The sequence below is a fragment of the Quercus robur genome, chromosome 8 (assembly GCF_932294415.1).
Source record: "Quercus robur chromosome 8, dhQueRobu3.1, whole genome shotgun sequence".
In the NCBI taxonomy this organism is placed as follows: domain Eukaryota; kingdom Viridiplantae; phylum Streptophyta; class Magnoliopsida; order Fagales; family Fagaceae; genus Quercus; species Quercus robur.
The window spans coordinates 53,902,643-53,922,591 of NC_065541.1; the positions used below are offsets into that span (position 1 = coordinate 53,902,643).

The 19,949-nt window shown below is 32.1% G+C and overlaps 1 protein-coding gene across 4 annotated transcripts; it reads left to right on the plus strand.

Moving 5' to 3' along the window:
* The first annotated feature begins 2,843 nt into the window (after positions 1-2,843).
* LOC126697044 (MADS-box protein SOC1) lies at positions 2,844-18,027 on the plus strand. Of its 4 annotated transcripts, none has more exons than XM_050393869.1 (9): positions 2,844-3,179; positions 3,645-3,669; positions 3,840-4,031; positions 16,067-16,148; positions 16,635-16,696; positions 16,810-16,909; positions 16,996-17,037; positions 17,232-17,273; positions 17,611-18,027. In XM_050393869.1, exons 3-9 carry the CDS (start codon positions 3,850-3,852, stop codon positions 17,752-17,754), a joined length of 654 nt encoding a protein of 217 aa, XP_050249826.1. In that variant the 5' UTR covers positions 2,844-3,179; positions 3,645-3,669; positions 3,840-3,849; the 3' UTR covers positions 17,755-18,027. The 4 variants fall into 4 exon arrangements, with proteins under 4 accessions (XP_050249826.1, XP_050249825.1, XP_050249824.1 ...); XM_050393867.1 differs by having other exon boundaries at positions 2,847-3,179; positions 3,521-3,669; XM_050393870.1 differs by lacking the exon at positions 2,844-3,179 and adding an exon at positions 3,194-3,539.
* Positions 18,028-19,949: the final 1,922 nt, after the last annotated feature.

Below are 19,949 nucleotides of genomic sequence, written 5' to 3' on the forward strand. Positions count from 1 at the left end.
ATACGCTTTCAAAAAAAAAAAAACTAAAACGTATACATTTTGGCCAATTACCTAACTTGTTTGATGGCACCCCGTACCTAGGAGTCGAGAGCAGGGCGGTAGAGTAGAGATTTCTAACTATTTTAAGGGAAGGAAAAAAAAAAAATAGTACTAAATTTTGAAATATGATGTTATATTTATTTACACAAATATGTTTTAACTGACGATTATAATATATGAATATAAACAACTTATAACTTATAAAGCATTAGCACCAAGCTCAATGCAATTTTTAATTAAATTGACTAAAAAAAATTTATTTTTTTGTTACTTTAGCTAATTTATTATTCATAGACAACTACATCAACCTCAATATTTTATATCTATTCCATTTAAATGATATGTTTACTGTCAATTTTTTTTTTACAGTTTCATATCAAACAAAGATTTGCCACAAATCTGCTAGCAACATTCAGATCAACTACCATTTATCAACCAAATTCGGCAATGCATAAATCCTCCACATCAAACCCAATCACTGTCTGTTGCACTCCATCTTTGCCAATCCGCTAATCTGTCACAATTTTTTTAATAAACTTTGTTAATGAGCAGTAACTCAATAGAGGTAATAGGTTACTGTTCCTTTGTTATTTGTGAATGCTAAAGTGCTGTGATTGATGCATGATGTTTTTATTGGTGCTTAGCTATAGTTTCACTAAAATGCTAATTTAACTAGCTTGATATGAATGCTTGTATGGCTTTTTAGAACTTTATTTTTATTTTTAAATACTACTATTCTCCTATTCAAATGATTTTAAATCAATTAAATTAATGAAAAAAGTTAGTTAAAATTTATTATAAATTCTCTAAGTTTGTGGTTTCTTTTAAATTGGTAATTCAAATTTCAAAATTTATAATATACCCATTTGACTATTAGAGTGATGTCATTTTACCCCTTGTGCCACCTTAAAAAACTACAATTTATATATTTTTATAAAAATGATATCAATACATAAGTTGTGAATAATTAAGTACAAACTAAAACACAAAAAAATGAAATAAAAATTTATTTTTTATTAGAATGACAAAAAGAGCACATTCTCATCTGGCTTTTCTTAATGGGTGCTGTTACACTTCCGTTAAGGAGAAATCTAATGACTCTCAGTCTATTATAAAGCAACAAAAACAAGAGAAAAGTTAAAGGATGCCTTAAACACTTTGATTTAAAAAAATATTTTTAGAAATTTTTATGGGGAAAAAAAAAAGAATTGGTTTTTTTTTATTTTTTTATTTTTTTATATATATTTCTCATGAAAATGGTATTAAAGTTTTTCTAAAATGATTCATTAATAAATACTCTGAGGACACTCGTTAATTGAACTCCAAAATTAAATAAATAAAACACTTTTTTAATTGACCCATATGCGACTGCACTACAGCCATAATAAAAAGCTCAACATTTCTTTTGAGAGATAATTTTAACCTATACTGCCTGTTTTCGATAATTGTTCTTTATCATTATACCAATATACTAATTGGTTTTTAATATAAGAGAGAATTGAATTCCAAATCTCATATTTGAGGACAAAAAAATTTACTAGTTGTGTTGGGCTATGTGAGAATTAGTTGTGTTTGATCTAAATTATAGTTTGTCCTAATATAAAAGTGTTATAATTTTTAATGAGAGATTTCCTAAGACCTAATCCATGAAATGGAGCGCTCAAGGACAAGCCTCCTTGGAGTCCGGGGCCAATGCCCAAGGTGAAAAGTTTTTGGTCCTTATTTAACTTATTGTGAATCATCTTTATAAGATATAAATACCGTTGTTAGATTAAAGTTTAATATATTGTTTTGAGAGAGAAAAACTATACTAACTTAGCCGGTAATTTTTCTTTCAAAATAGTTAAATTACTATAATTCCATAAAAGTAAGCAAATGACTTAACCAATTAAATATTATCTTGTATTATTTTTTGTTTATTTATTTATTTTTTACATCTTATAAATCTGAAAATCCATACATATTCCCTACATGTGAACTAAGTACCAAACTTAACAACTGTTTCCAGACATAACCTTGATCACTTTCCATGCAACCACCTTAAGCTACCTCCCCCAGCTAAAAGCTAATCTATATCTATATGTATATTTATAGATATAGGGCCCCCCTCACCTCACGCGCCTGCCGTGCAATATAAGAAATTACCCGTTAAAAGAATAAAACAGAGTAAGTAACAAGAAAAAAACAAAGAGAAAAAGTAGAAGAAGAAGTCTGACGTGGCATACAACTATACAAAGGTACTCAGGTTAAGTTGAATGAATGAGAAAAAAGGAAACTGTCCCCCACACCCTCTCAATTATCTGACAAACAAACGTTAAATCATCACTGGCTCTATGCGTTTTCAGCTCCCTATTGGTTTGCTTGAGTACCTCACTCGTACGGAAGATGTTGACGTGTTCTCTATCTTGTACTACTCTGCTATGCTCTGCTCTGTTCCGCACAGTCTCTCTCTCTCTCTCTCATCCAATTTGGAAAAAAAAAAAAAAAATCTTTGCAATTAAAAAACAAAAAACATTGTTTAATCTTTCTTTCTTTCCTTAATTAAACTCTGCCACTTTCTTTCTCTCTCTCTTCTTTTTGGAGTATTTTACTTTTTTCTTAGCATATATAGACATGGATGATAGATATATAGACCATAGTCATCTCTCATCTCTCTCATCATGACTTTTCCACCAAGATAAAATTTTTTATTTCTTTATTTATTCCTATTCGATTAAAATAATATTAAAAAAAATTTCTTCTTTCGGGTCTTTTTATTGTGGGTTTTACCAAAATAAGAAAAAAAATGAAAGTATTCCGTTGGCAACCTTTGAATTTAGCACTACCATAATTATTATAATTTTTTACATGGTAAAGGAAAGTAGGTGTGTGTTGCCTGTGTTTCCCTTCTTTGGTGGTGTCTAAAGAAGAAAGGACTACTAAGAGACAATCAATCACAATTCACAACCAAAAAAAAAGCTCCTATTTTATCTCTCTTATTAATATCTCTATCTGGGTCTTCTTCTGTTTCTGTATTTGATATATATATATTTTTTGGTTACTTTAAAAGCAAGGCTTAGATTTTGTTAGCAATCTACCTTTTTTTGGGTCTCTTCTTTCTCCCCTCTTGCGTAAAAGCTTTCTGGGTTTTTGCCTATTTGGTAAGATTTTCTTGTTCCCACTTTTAACTCTTTTTTCCTTATCCGAACACTTTCTTGTATGGTTGCTGAAACTATTTTGAGTAGAAGAAGATATATATAATATTATAGCTTTGTTTTCTTGTCTTATGGTGGTATTCGAATCAATCAGTCACAGAAGATATATACCAAACTCCCCCCCCATAAACACAGGTTTTTTAGGTCTTTGCCTAGAGTTCTTTTCCTTCTTTTTTTTTTTTTCCTCTCCTGGCCACTTCCTTTCTCAAAAGCTTTCTGGGTTTTTGCTTATTTTGTAAACCCAACTAATATATCATCCTTCTCTTTTTCTTGGGGCTTGCTGACAGCTATTAAAACTGAATTGAAGTAATCTCTTGAATTCTACCTCTCTGGAATATTTTTTCTGTGTGTTCTGCACTCTGCAAGCAAACCTCACATATTGTTTCCTTCTTCCTTTTCTTTCTCATCAAGGGATTTCTGGGCCTCGGCCTATTTGGTAAGAATTTTTTTTCACTTCTTGTCTATATTTCATACTCTTAATTTTAGACACATTTTTAACATAATAAAAAGACTACTCCTTTATGCATTAGAGATTTGTTTGTGTGTGTCTGTGTCTGTGTTTTTGGGTCATATATATAGTGAGCTTCATTCATTTTGTTCTCAAAGGTGAAGAGAGATGGTGAGAGGAAAGACTCAGATGAGGCGCATAGAGAATGCCACAAGCAGACAAGTGACTTTCTCCAAGAGGCGAAATGGGCTGCTAAAGAAGGCCTTTGAGCTATCAGTTCTTTGCGATGCTGAGGTCGCAATTATAATTTTCTCTCCTAGGGGCAAGCTCTATGAATTTGCAAGTTTCAGGTTAGGACTCTAGGACTACTCAACTAGTGTTACAATATTTTCTTTACTCTTTTTTTTTTTTTAATGGAATTCCATGTCTTCTCATATGAATTTAACACTCCCATATATAGAAATGAGTAAATTCTTTAATTATTTTCATTTAAATTTTTTTTTGACAATCATTTATGTTCATTTATTAAGTACTAAGTTTCATGCATATGTTGGAATCGTTTATTACACTTTAGGGTTGTATTTCTCAAGTAAACTCTCTCTATACAAAGCAGAATCTTTGAAAGCTCTCACTCTTTCTCACATACACAGTGACACATACAGATCTTAATCAACATTCATTTTAGAAATGATCCATGATATCTTTTCCTTCTCCATTTTTTCCCCTCTACCTTCTAAAGTGGGCTTTAGTTTCTTGTCTGTCTTTCATGGAAAGAGATACAGAAGAGAAAGTTAAATCGCCACTAAGCCCATGTAATGGAAACCTTGATTGTCATTAATGTTCTTCAATCGTTTGTTTAACTTCATAAGTCAAATAGAAGAAACAATTGATGATAGGCTAGAGTTTCTTTGACTAATCTCATCTTCTTACTGGACAATTTCTGGTCTAATTACCAAGAAATTTACTGGACCGGACATGGTTCTGGAGCAGATATATGCAAGTACAACTCGACCATTGGTTCAAAATTTACGATTTACAAGAACTATAACGAGTTTTTAAGTATTAACCACTAATATATTTAGGCTTTCTATTATCAATAAAGTAGATAAGACATTGTACTTCTTTGGTTTCTTTTTTAGTGGAGCATAATATATACACCAAGTTACTTGGACAGTGGTTTCTCAAAAAAAAAAAAAAAAAAAAAAAGTTACTTTGACAGTGGGTCGGAGTGTACTAGGGGAATCGCTGACATATATATGTGAGTGAGAGAGAGAGAGAGAGAGAGAGGGAGAGAGAGAGTGGCAAAGAATGAAGGCCTACAGTTTTCTGTTTTGGGGGGGGGGGGGGGGGGGGGCGGGGGTGGTGGTTGGGATCTGAAGGGATTTTGGATGGATTTCATTGTCATTCCATTTCCAACAAAGAATTTTTTTTTTGTTTAGGCTAGAAGAAAGAAAAAGATTACTATTTGCTAATGTAGGATCATGATGGATGATCACACCATAATATGGTGCAACCTCATGCATAGAATAACCATACTTGATAAACAATGTTACTTCATAGGCATAGTAATGTTTGGATAGAAAGATGTGGCTTTTGGGTAAGGTTATAACTCTTGGATAGGATACATTTGTTCACTAACAAATATGTTCATTTTCAAGGGATGCATAGTTATCTATAAATAGAGGTAGTGATGTGAATGCAACTACCGTATGTAAGTATCAATTATAATAAGGCCATATCCTAATCTCCATCCAAACAACAACAACAATAATCAAACTTTAATTCCATAATTTTGGGGTCCGCTACTGTTGTTGTGAAGATAAAAAACTTAGGCACAATTCTAATAGGGTCATGTCCTAATCTCCACCCAAACAACAACAACAATAATCAAACCTTAATCCCACAATTTTGGGGTCTACTATTATTGTTGTGAAGATAAAAAACTTAGGCAGACTTCTTGAATAGTTAATATAACATATAGAGATACACTTGACCCAAAAGGTCTAAGCCCAATGGGTATGAATGTTATATTAACCACTCATCATTATTTAATGTGAGACTTTACTCACACGAATATATTCAACAACTATAGATACTCAACAGACTAGTTGTAATCAGTTACATGTATTCTTTTAATTCATTCTATCCGAGGTCAATACTTTTTCTTATTTTCTTAATTAACATGTCATATTTTACTACTTATATTCTCATCCAAAACCTTGAAAGTTGAAATCTCTTCCATATCTATATTACTGAAGGATTTTTTTTTTTTTTTTTTTTTTTGGTGGAATTTGTAATTGGTTTAAACCTTGGTTCTATTTATATCCTATGAGCATGATGTTTTAACATTTAGTTAAAAATACCCCTGATACGATTATGGCTTTAGTTATCTTTCTTGGATGAATAAGTGAATCTTCATTTTCTCTCCTTATTGTTTTTGGTAGGATGTGAAATCTCAAATGTTATACTCTAGCTATCTGAGGCAGGTATAAAATCAGTAGATTTGACAATGAAACAAGACAGATAATAGTTTGCAACCTCACGGTCATAATGCTTCCCCCCTCCCCTTTGTTTTTTAATTTAGTTCATCATCATCATCTTCTTTGATAAGTATGCCTTAAGCCTTCCTTGAATCCTGTAAGCGTGAAGCTTTAAGCTTGTTTGAGAGCTATATTATATACGGTTCTAGGGTCTAAAGCTGCTCCCACCCAACCATGTTAATTGCACCTTTTTTCTCATGTACGTGGTAATCTCTCATAGGATTGTGTTATTACATAATTAAGACAGACTATCAACTATTTAACACCTGATCTTAATTTATTCGAAGCTTGAGCCGAAGCACATGTATGGCTGATTATCTTACTAAAGAAAAATGTTTCTAGACATTTTGATTGTAAGTTTGGAACTAATTATGTATATATATTTATCAAATCAGAAGGTTGGCTATAAAATATGGTAGCCTTTCCTTTCCCAAATCTTCTCATCTTATTAGTTGAATTTAAATTTTTTGCTTATTGAGAAAAAAATAGAATGTTCCACTTGACTAGAAGGGCCAGTTGGAATTAATTATCATTAATCAGTGATGATTGAGGCCTTGATTTTTTTTTTTTTTTTTTTTAAATTTATAAAAAAACCTTGGCTAGGACTCCTCAATTCACATGGTTTGATATTGTGAGCATCTTATTTGGAATTTCATATCAAATCTCAATGCCAATTTCTAATTAGGGATGGGACAAAAAAGGCCTTCTCAAACCAATTAAATATTTAATATTCTGAACCTGTGTAAACCTTATTAAATTATGAATTTCATTTCAAACTCATCATGTTTATATTTGAAAGAGCCAAACTTAACCCAAACATAACTGTTCATCTTATTATTAATAAGATGGAACAAGTCAAGGTAACCTAAAATTAAACTATAAAATATAATTAATCAAATTCAAGTATTAATTAGAGCTTCTATACTAACTTTTTTAGAGATCTTTTATACTAACTTAAACAATATTTATAATATAGTTTAAATATAAGCAAGTACTATAACTAATAACTAGCCAATTACTATCATAATTCATTATGTTCAAATCAATAAAAAAAATTGAGAATTCAAAAAATATATATATTTCACCGGGTACATTTAATTTCAATGTATTCAAAAAAATATTTGGAAACCAACACATAAGAATAGTTTAACACACATCACTTCCTCGTTCCTCTTTTCCAAGCATTTTTAATTATTGTTTGTACATGTTCAGTATGTAACACATCCGTACTTTCCAATTTGTAGATTAAGGAACAATGGTATAGAAAACCTAAATTTCTTATTCAATTTTAAGAGAGAAGAAAGGTGCACATTTACTGTTGTAAAATTCTAATTAAAAAAAAAGAAAAAAATTATAATATGGTTGCTTAAATAATTGAAATGTAGGCTCGGGTGAGTCTGGATGCTCAAGGTGTATAACCTAAAGCATTCCCAAATCCTAAAAGGTTTTAAAGTTGAACCTAAAAGGCTAAAACTAACCGCATACCCCCCCTTTTTTTAATAAAGAAAAAAAAAAAAAAAAAACCTCAACTCTTACTAAAAGGGTCGGATTGAATCAAAACCCTGCTGAACTTGAACATCTACCCTTCTTATTTTCTCCATTTATTTATCATTTAGGGTTTGTTTAGTTGGGGTGAAAAGTGGGGGATGGAAATAAAAGAGAGAACTAAAAATGAGTGTGTTTTATTGGGACGGGAGAGGGGGGGGGGCCGGGGGGGGAGGATAGTGAGGTCCGGCAGTTTTCTCTCCGAACCAACCAAAATTTAATCCCCCTAAGATATTCAAAAAAAAAAAAAAAAAAAAAACTACTAGGGACATGAGAGTAAATTTATATTATCTAATTTTTCTATCATTTTTTATCTCTCAATTTTCCATCCTCCCAATTAAATACATATGAGAGAAAACTAAATTTCTTCTATCCTTCCACAATTTTAACTACAATAGAGTCATGAGACCATGTAGAGCACATAATAGATAGGTATTACATGTTATAATTGGCACAACTACAGATATTCATCATGTCATTGTTGTAGCCTAATTTTACGTGGTAAAATTTGCAATACATCTAGTACCATTCTTGTCATTACAAATAATTCATGAATACTAACATGTTAGTCAAGAGTTTTGTAACTTTACTAATTAACACGTTTTGGTGTTTATAGCAGAGATGTCTTAGGTTCAAAACATTAGTATGCACATTTACACTAAATTAACATTTTTATAGCATGACTCAAATATGATTAAGCACTACAACTACTCAATTGTCATGATAATTCTTCTAAAAAAAATTTGTCATGATAATTTATAATTTTCTAACGTATTTAACATCGCATAGCTTTAAGTTCTAGCCATCCAAAAAATATTTAAAAACCATAATACCACCTAAATTGTTATAGAAATCCTAGCTTTTGTGTAAATAAAATTAAGAATACGGATCTTTTAATAATAATTTAATGCATAATTGAGTTGGGTTTGGGTACCTAAGGTGTAAAATTCAGGCCTTTACCAAACCCTAGCAGGTTTAAAAATTAGAACTCTAAACCTTCCCATACCTCCTCCTAAAATCCGAAACCCTAAATAATTAGGGTTGGATTGGGTTTAAAAACAGACTAAACCTTAGACATTGCCATCCCAATAGGGTCTGGAGATTTTACTTTTAAAATTTACTGTGTTCTTTTATGGAATTTAGTTGGTACTTCCAAAATTATGAATCTCTACCGGTCAAACACTACAATCTGGCTATGAAGTACATAAAATTTTAAGTACCAAGCTCCCAAGGGTGTCAATGTTTCCTTCTAAACTAATAATTCTCCTTAACCATGTATACCCTGGTCCTTAATGAATTAATACCATATTCTGTATATATGATGGTATGACAAATGTGTATTTATTACGTGTGCTATAGGTTTATGGCTTGTTTGTTTACATGCTGATTCATAATTTCCCATGTATAAACAAAAGCTATCAACCCTTTTGGTGTTAAGTCCAACTCATGTTGAAATATTTTTGAAGTTTTTTAGTTGGTTTTGGAATCCTACGTCGATCAGAAGGATGATAATTATTAGGAGTGTTAGTCCCTCATTGATTAAAAAAGAACTAGGTAAGTGCAATAGTTCCTAGAAATTAAGTGGTATAGCTTTGTTGTGCATGCTTGTTACTTTGTCTAGTGTGGTGTTGGTGTGAGGTACTTTTGGGTGTACTAGGACTTTGGGTTCGTTTTATATTTGTGAGAGTTAATGACATTTTATGAGTGTAGTTGTAATTCTTAGATTATTATTGATAGCGGATTTTATGTTTGCATTGCTTGTGGATGTGGGCATAAAAGTTTTCCGAAGCACATTAAATTTTGTGTTGTGGTTTTTGCTATTTTATTATTTGCGTGTGGAAAAGTATTGTCAAAGACATTTGGTGCAACAAAGATTCATTAAGGCATTTTATGAAAAGTAAAAAAGAGTAAGCCACAATGTCTAATGATGAATTAGAAAAGCTTGAGATGTAGGCATTGAATACTTTTCGTTTGTGTCTAGCCCTAAAAGTAAAGCATATCATGTTGAATGAGACTTGTTCCAAAAAAAATATATATATATATATATATATTTAGAGGATATATATGTCAAAGTCATTGAGAAATTGGTTGTACTTGAAGCAAAAAGTTATATCAGCTAAGAATGGAGGGAGGGAGGTACTGACATTTGAGATCATTTGAATCCTATTAATAGATTTATTACTCAATTTTTAAGGTGAAGGCTAAAATTGAGGAAGAGGGATACAAATTATAATCAAGCACTAACTTTGTTGCTTTTAGCCTCATTCCTTCCTTTGTATGATACCATGGTGACTACACTATTAGTTGGTAAGTAGAAATTGAAATTAGAAGAGACGAAAACAATTTTGATGGAGAGGTCAATAAGTTAGTGAATGATTCAAAATCTAGGGAATTTGTGGTGAAGCCCGATTCAAGTTGCAGTAGGAGTTAGTCTCGTGGACTGATCGGGAGAACTCAAGATCAAAATCTAGACCAAGGATATTAATGATGTGGAATGCTACTATTGTCATTGGTTAGGGTATAACCGGTATCAATGCAAAGAAGTTGAGAACTAAGTTAGAAGAGTTAAATGAAAAGTAGTGATAGTCAGTCTCTAAATACTACAATTGTTGCAACAAATAGTGAAGATGATGATTGTAATGATGTTCTTTGGGTTAGCAAAAGTAAAGATTGGTTTGACATGTACGCGGTTTTTTATTAAGGTTGTGTTAGGCTAATAATATGGAATGTAAAGTTATGAGGATAGGTACAATTAAAGTAAAGATGTTTGATATGATCGTGAAAGTCTTAGGTAATGTGAGACACGTGCTTGAACTTGAAAGAAAATTGATTTTGTTAAGCTGATTGGATTCTTTAGGTTATGGATATTCTATATAAGCTGGAGTGATGAAAGTTATTGAAGGGGGTTTAGTAGTAACGAAGGGAGAGAAGACTTTCGAAAATTTCTACACATTGATTGGTCTGACGGTTAAAGGTGGATCCTTGTGTTGGAGAAAAAGTAAAGAGGAACTTTTGGTTAAAACATTGTAGAAGAAAGATAATCATGGATAAAATAAAATGTGATTGATTCAGTTGGGAAGCCAAGTTCAACTGAGAAGTTAGGCTGATTGGATTTTGTAGGTTATGGATAATCTACATAAGGTGCAATTATGAAAGTTACTATTTTACTATTTATTTTTTATAATTTATTAATAATGGATATCTTCCTTGATGATTTTTTTTTTTTTTTTTTTTTTGTATTTTACTTTTTATTTTTAATAATTTATTAAAATTTAATGATGTTTAAACAAACACTTATCACTTTTCTCCTATTAAATAAGTAGAGGTAACCCTACATATTTCCCCTCCTTTTTATTATTTACAACATCATAACAAAAGAAATGGATAACTATTCCATTCCCTCTTCTCTCTTTTATCTTCTTATCATCTACTCTCCCTCCAAACTTGCAATCTTAGTTTCTAGAGATATCAAGTTCTAAACCTATCGAATTATTCAAATCTTTATTATCCCAGTCCAAATTTATTTTACCAGGAATCCTAATCCTTCTTGTGGTATAAGTAATCCGTTTATACTACAAGTATTGTATTTCTAGAATTTAGTCCAAGGGTAGCCTAGGGGTACTCTACTATATAACCTATCAATGGATTCATTCTAACACACACGGCTTAAGAATCAAGAAGTAACCATTGTAAATGTGACATATAAGGTCAAAATTAATCTATTGTGCTATCTCTTCTCTTTATTTCTTTTTATAATATGGTATTTGAATTATGTCTTGCATTTTGTTATATGGTATCATAGTTACATCTTTGTGACTTGCACTAATCCTAGAGCATGGTCTCTCTCTCACTGCCATTGCCAATCACTAACCAGTCCCCCCCTCTCACACTCAATTTTTCATACAAATTTCAAATGTTTGGTCTATTTATCCAGGCTCTAAATAGGGGTTTCAATCAATCAATGCAATCACCAAAACTAAAATTTGTGCGCGTATCTCAAGTCAATTTCTTACAAACTTCATATCAAGCTACACCTTCAGCTTTAATACTTGTTTATTACTATTTAGTTTTAGTGGAAGTAAATGCACACAAATAAAAAATAAACATGTCCGTACAAGATAACAATATTTAACATGGTTCTATACTAACTCCAAGCCTATATTCATGGGCTATGCGAGTCAAAATTTGCTACTAATAGAGGCCTCTGTGGACTCTTCTCTTGAACGGTTGTGGATAGAGGAACGGAGAAATTGGGATGTTTGTTTCATTCAAGAACCAAATGATTGAGAGATGGGTGTTGTGGATGAATTCCTTTGTATCTTGGGATCTAATTTACCTCCAACTGAGAATGGAGATTGAATGAAATGGGAGTTGACGAAGAATGGGGATTTTGACATCCACTTGTTTTACAATAAGTTATGAAGTCCCTTGCCCATTGTCTTTCCTTGGAAAGATATTTGGAAGGTTAAGGCTCCTCAGCATGTTTCTTTCTTTGTTTGGACCACAACTTGGGATAAGATTCTTACCGGCGACAATTTGTGAGGTAGAGACTTTGATTTTGTTGACTAGTGCATCATGTGTCGTTGTAATGGGGAGACAGTGGATCATTTGCTACTTCATTGTGAAAAGGCTTATTGGTTGTGGAGCTTAGTTTTTAGATCTTTTGGGGTTTTATGGGCCTTGCCAAGATCAATTGCAGATAATCTTTTTGGTTGGTGGAATTGGTTGGGAAATTTAGTTATGTTATGCTTGATGTGGTGTATTTGGAGGTAGCGAGATGAATGGACTTTTGAGGACATGGAAAGTTTCGATGACCAGTTGATTGGTCATCAAACTTTTCAATGGTTCCCTTTTTGATTGGTTTAGGGCTTGGAGACTCACCTATAGTGATTCTCTCCCTTTGTTCCTTAGTTCTCTCCTTTGTAATTAGCTTTTTCTCTGTTTTTTTGTTTCTCTTTTTGTAGTCTATGGTTTGCCTTATGCTTTTTTAGCATAAGGTAGCTTCTTGAATATACATCTTTCTTGTCCAAAAAAAAAAAAAAAATCACTATTAACGATGTGGATTACAATAACAAAACTCTCACAAACATAAACCAACTTACAAATCTCACAAATACAAGCTCACAATCCCAAAGGCACAATATACCCAATAACTCCCTCACACTCATACAATAAATAAACTCACAAAAGTGGGCATCTTCAACCCCAAAAACAATACTACATCATTCCTGACACAAGGACTAATTTGGACAGATGCCTTACATGGGACTAAAACCACTAAACTTTTTGTAACAATGTCTATTTATAAAATTTTAATTTTATTCCATGAAGGACAAGGATTACCAAATTATTACTCCAATAAGGATTCCTCTCTCCTTCCATATCAAGTAAAATCATTTTTCCATACCAAGAAAACCCAATACGGAAACCGAATACAAATAAAGTTTTGAGAGAGTTTCTAACCCTTAATTGCTACATTTTTACTGCCTTATATTATTTGTTACAATGAGATTGTTGGAGGCATATATATAATATAGAGACTAAATCTTTGGCTAACTCTGGAGTTACTTCACTTGCATCATAAGTATAGTTACTACAAGCAGAATTAGGATAACTTGCACTCTAAATAAGTCTTGGTACAATGAATTTAGAATGAGATGTGAACTTTGATCTTAGACTAAGATTGAGCTTGATGTCTTTAACACCCACCATCAAGGAAGAAATTTGAAGACGAAATATATGTTAGTGTTAACAGACGGTGGTGGAAGGTGGTTGGAGGGCAATTGCTGTGATTGATGATGGTTGCACTAGTGGTTGAAATGATGTAACGACATAGAAAAGTGTTGAGTGGTCGATGACAGCAACACTAACAGCCAGGATGATGACATTGCTATGAACAATTCTGTTGTTGTTTTGAGGGGTGCATCCAATCCTGTCAGGCGTATGAGCGAGTGGTTGTGTGGGGGACTGTGGGGCACATGGTAGGACCTTTTGGTGACATGTGAAAGTTGATTTCGTGAGTAGTTCTTTTGGCATCTTCTAAATCGGCTTTCAAGAGATTTGATTGTATAGTTGGTGAATGAATCTGATTGTATAGTTGGTGAATAAATTCAGTGTATAGATGGGGTAGATCTTATGGTGAAAAGGCAAGTAATCCTAAGATAGTAGCTTTGATACCATATTAGAAGTCAGACATATCTATTTGATGTTGAGAGAGAGAGAGTGTGTAGGATTGATGTGGTTTGGTTAATGGCTTACATTCACAGCATAAAGCCTTGATGTTACATTTTTACATTGTGTTACAATGAACCTATTAGAGACATATATAGAGAGAAATAAGCTGTTAGAGATACGAAAAGAGAGAACAGAACTTAGCCTAACTCTACTAAAATAAGGGTTTCTTTATTTGCACTACAATTAAAGTTATTATTAAGTTAGATTACGATTTTCTTGCTTTGCTTGCACTATAAGTTGGTTTTAGTACAATGAACCTAAACTAGGATGACGGATTTGGGCCTTGACTAGTATTGTGTCTTGATATGTTGACGTTCAAAATTAGAATAGCCAAAAGCCATCAAATTGATATTAAGTGTGCCAATGAGCTCTTGCTTAATTGGTACCCCTCTCCTTGTAAGTTTTAGGTTTGATTGTGATTTCAAATCCCATTGGGTAGGCGTGTAATTTACCAATTAAAAAAATGAAAAAAAAAAAAAATCCCAAAGAGATTGCTTTGTAAAGCATCAAGCTTGTAAGCACCCTTCTACGTTTTTAATTCCAACTATTTATTGGACAGCCAAATGTCATAGCTAGGGTGAGAACAGTACATGTTGCTTGAAGAATCTTGTATGAAATCTGCAATTTGTAATGGTTTTCAGCTGTGTTGTATTGGGAGCCTCCAAAAACCCTCATGTGGATTGAGGAGTATGAAGAATAAATTAGTGTGCCACTTATTCAAAGAAATGACCTGCAACGCTTGTGGGTTGAAGAGTTTAGAGAATAAATTAGTGTGCCACTTATTCAAAGAAATTACCTGCAATGGAGAATCTTTAGCATGGTGGATCAGAATAAACGAGCAACGTGAAGATCATTGTTGAAAACATATTTTACACTAGAGAAATTGTAAAATATTGAAATCAAGAAGAAAATTTTGCCTGCCCTAATAATTCAGATGATTAGATCTGGGCAAAACCATAGAAATAAGAGAATTAGGCACCAACTATCTAAAGCTTGGAAAGAAAATTTTAGGTTAAATTATTAATTCGGTACCTCAACTATTAAGTATTAATAGTGTCAATTTATAATCACTAATTTACTACCTCAATTATTAATTGTTTCAAATTAGCCCCTTCACTTTTCAAATCAAGTCAATCTCACTTACCTCTGTACAGATTTTGTTTGGTTCTTTTATACCAAATTTATTATATTGAATTTTGTTATCTTTGGATAGTGGTATGCCTTACTAGTTATTTAACCAAAGTCCAAGGTTATTTGGAATTTCTCATATTGATGATCTTGGGAGTAGGGTTTGTGCATATTCCAGGCATTCTGGAACTGTATAGTGTTGTTGGTCTTGTTGGAGGAAATGCTTTGAATGATATGGCTATTTCTCTGGATTTAGTTTTGCGATATCTGGTGTTGATTAAAGAGCCATTTTAATTTATATCGAGTCCCTAATTGTTTGTGTTTATTTGCTTGGCTATAATCCGTTTGTGCCTCTTAGTTATGAGGTTAGGCTTGTTTGTCATCATGAGTTTTATTTATATAAGGACAGAAGCTGCTAGAAGTAAACAACAAAATGATAATAATTTATATAGAGAATTAAAAAATGTTATTAACATTAAACATTACCTTTATAATGTTGTTTGACTAATCAATCTTTTTATTGATAATTCATAATTTTTTATGTCTGTACAGTTTTTGTTTTTAGCTTTTTTTGTTATTCAAGAAATTACTTGCTTGTTTGGATATGTAATTGCATGAAATTAATTGATGTTATGTACATAAGTAAAAATTTGTAATGCAGGCTTGGTTAACTGTATATTCTATATTTGACTATGCTTGAAAACTTGATTATCAGTGTTTCTGATAAGCTGATGATATGTTCCTAACAACATATCAGGTTGTTTGGGGTTTCCTTTGTTATAGGAGAAGCCAGTTTTTGATGGCATACTTATCTATTTTGGATGATAGTTGACCCCAACCTTTGTATGATTGAATTTTAATGCAATTGTTGTAGATAATACTTTTTTAAGTTTTGGGAAAAGATGTGCTGATTGCAGTATATTGGACTTGATTCTCAGCATGCAGGAGACAATAGAACGCTACCGTCGGCATACAAAAGACACTCAAACCAACAGCAAATCAATTGAACAAAACATGCAGGTTATGCCCCCTTTTCCTCTGATTGTACTAATTTCTTAAATTATTTGGGAAAAAATTTTGTACAGCAACTCTGCCACCAAATTATTTGACCTGGCCATATCCCCCTTAGGTTTATCTTGCTTTTAAGATGCTATTGTAGCCCTAAATAGACCACTATACCAATCTTGAAAAGCCTAAATGCTTCTCACCTCTGATATGCTATAAGCTACAATCTCATCCTTGTGATGCTAATTGTTTGCTGTTATACAGAACTGGCATTTGAGAGTTGACATTGCCTATAAATTAAAATGTTTATTACTTATGAGATTGATACATATATAGAATACTCTATATACATGTCTTTAACTTGTCAAAAAAAAAAAAGAGTACTCTATATTTTTCATCAAGAAGATTCCAAATGTTCTGTTCTTTTTGTGTTCACTACTCCTGGTTCTGGTCACACTTCATTTTTTGATCTCTTGGCTGATAGTGATTTTACATTGGCAGCATTTAAAGCATGAAGCAGCAACCATGATGAAGAAGATTGAGCATCTTGAAGTTTCAAAACGGTTGCAGACCTAGTTTAATATTTTTATTATTCTTTAACATACTGTTTGAATTTGTTGTATTAAGACATTTACATTCAAAGGATTTTATGAACCTTAAATTTGGAACACCTCAGGAGACTCCTAGGAGAAGGTCTAGGAACATGCTCCCTTGAAGAACTCCAACAGATAGAAGAACAGTTAGAGAGGAGCGTAAGCAGCATTAGAGCTAGAAAGGTTAATTATAAAATCCCTAACTTGGCTTTCATGATATTTTACTAAATGGTAGTTTAACATGCTTTTATCTTGGTCTATACTTTCAGGCTCAGGTTTTCAAGGAACAAATTGAGCAACTAAAGGAAAAGGTAAAGTTTTAAATTGATTGATATGTAGGCCCAACAAGGTGATTTCAAGTTTTGTTGCCTAGAAAGAAGTTTCCCAGATTTTTTTTTGTTGAGTTCCTGGCACTGAAATATTGCAGCACCATAAGTTTTTTTCTTAACACAATTCTTCAGTTGTTGCTGACTAGTATATGTTCTATTTTATAATTTTTCTTCAGGAAAAAGTCCTAGCAGCTGAAAATGCAAGGCTATGTGAGAAGGTGAACTTTTGCAATTATTATTATTAGTACTAGTATTCTTTTATTCTTCTTGTTGATGGTATTATATTTGACTTTTGAGGAAACATATTGCTCCATTTGGTAAGGAAATGGCAAACAATATAATTAATCTCAATATTTTTTTGAGATTTAATGTTTTGAACAATCCAGTATTGAAAAATAAAAACAAGTACCAGTCATCTGCTTTATAACTTATTTCTCTAGGCAAGATCTAGATTCTTGCCAGAACCTTATATGCAATACCAGTTATTGCTTGACTTGTATTATGATTTTTTTTTTAAAATTTCTTTTTAAAGTTACCTTTAACATCTCTTTGCAGTGTGGTATTCAACCACAGCAAGGATCAAATGAGCAGAGAGAAATTTTACCTTATGAAGAAAGTAGTCCAAGTTCTGATGTGGAAACTGAGTTGTTCATTGGACCACCAGAAGGGAGAACAAAGCGCTCTCGCTTACAGAATTGATGGTCTTACTCTTAAAATTAAGCCACATCTTTGCAAATATAATACATTATTAGTAAGTCTATTTCCAATAATCTGTACTAGATTGTGGTACAACTAAAATGTTGCACTCCCTCAGGCAATTGTACTGCTGACTGCCAATAGCTTGATATATTGTTTGCTGAAAGTGACAGCTTTGATTATAGTTATCAAGTTTACTATGGGAATATTGTATCTTGGTATATATATATTTCATTTTATTATAATAGTCCAATGGTCCTTCTAGGCCTTTTTATATTCTTGAGTTTATTTCTTTGTTCTAGATATGCAGGAGGAAGTTTTCAGTTTCTGTCTAGGGTTACTGCCATTCATGTAATCTTCTGAGACATCAACAAGGTATTAAGGTTTACTGTTTGTTTTCATAAGCTTTAGGCAGTCACTTTTTGAAACTTGTTTTCAAGAATGAATTTCAGAAAGGTAAAAAAAATAAGAGGGTAAAAGTTTAAAACCCCTCCATTTAAGGGTCGTCTTTCAGTTATTCATGGGTCAAGTGTTTTTTATGTTCGGGAAATAACTCCAAAAGTAATGAAACAAGACTTAAATATTATTATTATATTTATTATTATGTTATATTTTATAATATAATAATACAATGTTTAAAACAATGTTTTTATATTTTATTTTATTTATTTATTATTATTTTTTATATACATTAACATGTGAAAGACTTAATATTAGCATTACAGAGTCATATCAGGAAAGACTTATGGCCATTCCTTGTATTTTAAACATTCTATTTTGGGAAGGTACGCTCCTATATATATATATATAAAATTTTATTTTATTTTTTGAGAAGAACTCCTTTAATTAAGGCTACTGTGGAGTAACCTCCTAAAAAAATTTTAATATCATGTGCTGAGTAGCCTATTCGATAGAGACTTTTGCCATTAAAATTTTAGAATTTGATGTGTTTTAATTGGCTCCTTCTCTGTACAAAGTACTTTGGGCTTAAGGAAAAAATGGTTCACACTATAGGGTTAACTACAAATTGTAACCATCTAAAAAAATAGAAAAAGAAAAAAGCTTCCAACAATGCTCTGGATATTTATATGCATAGCTAAAAAATAAATCATATAGTGGGTCCAAAACATCATAACCCACCATCAGATAGAATTCGATAAAAGAAAAACCAGTACTAGACAACTTAATTAAGACCTAATGATTATATATTACTAATATTAAGCCTCCAAAACCTAAGCATCCCTTCCCTTCCCTCCACATGGGCATGGTTGAATCAAGCTGAGACTTGAGATAGAATTTGAAGAACAGCTTCTTTAGTAGGGAGTGCAGGTATGGCTCCTCTCTTTGTCACTGTGATAGCACCGCACGCATTTGCAAACTGGCCGGCTTCTTTCAATCGCTTTTCATCCTGTACAACACAAAAATGTCAATGCATACTAATGTTATGTTTCCACAGCCATCACCTCAGGAGTGAATGCCAATGATGACTATTGAAAATTATCTCAGATTCCTGGTTTAACATTGAGTATTAATTATGTGGAAGGCAAGTATTTTCCTTGCTGAAAATGTAATTTGGCTTTATGTCTTTATCAAGAAATAAGAATCGGCGCTTGCCAACACTCTTGTTGTTAACTGGTATCTCTTGGTGTTTTGAATGGAGATGTTTGAGATTCAAATCCTCTCATCCTCATTACAACTAAAAATACTTTCATTCAAAAGATTGAATAGCTTCAATTCAACTAGGAACTTGGCTCATGGTGGTCCTACCTAATATGGTAGTTTTTTCTAGGTCAAAGCTGTGACAACATAAGCTTAACTTAAACCAAAAAACTTGTTTACAGTATTTATTGAAAAACAAGCCAAATTCAAATCCTTATTTTGGATTAATTTAATAAATAAATCAAGCTCAATTAAATTATTTTGTTCTTGAATAGGCCTGTGAATACAATGTTTTGAATATAACCCATCCAAGTTTAGAATTGATATAAGCTTCCTAGTAAATTTTATTGTGGGATTTAATAATTTGAATAACTCACTAAATATCTAAACATATAGCTGTAATTCATTATTTACATTTGTCTTGAAGGTTCAATGGCATTGTCAGATGTTTCCAATGAAAATGTCCAGATTTTGAGTCCCTCTCCCACTTTAAATAATCTATAAAAAAATTATTATTTACCAAGCATACATGGTGCTAT

Coding starts and splice junctions, on each gene's coding strand:
- LOC126697044 (XM_050393869.1), top strand. CDS start 3,850: ATGGTGAGAGGAAAGACTCAGATGAGGCGCATAGAGAATGCCACAAGC. Junction 16,149..16,634: donor CAATTGAACAAAACATGCAG/GTTATGCCCCCT, acceptor TTACATTGGCAG/CATTTAAAGCATGAAGCAGC. Junction 16,697..16,809: donor CATCTTGAAGTTTCAAAACG/GTTGCAGACCTA, acceptor GGAACACCTCAG/GAGACTCCTAGGAGAAGGTC.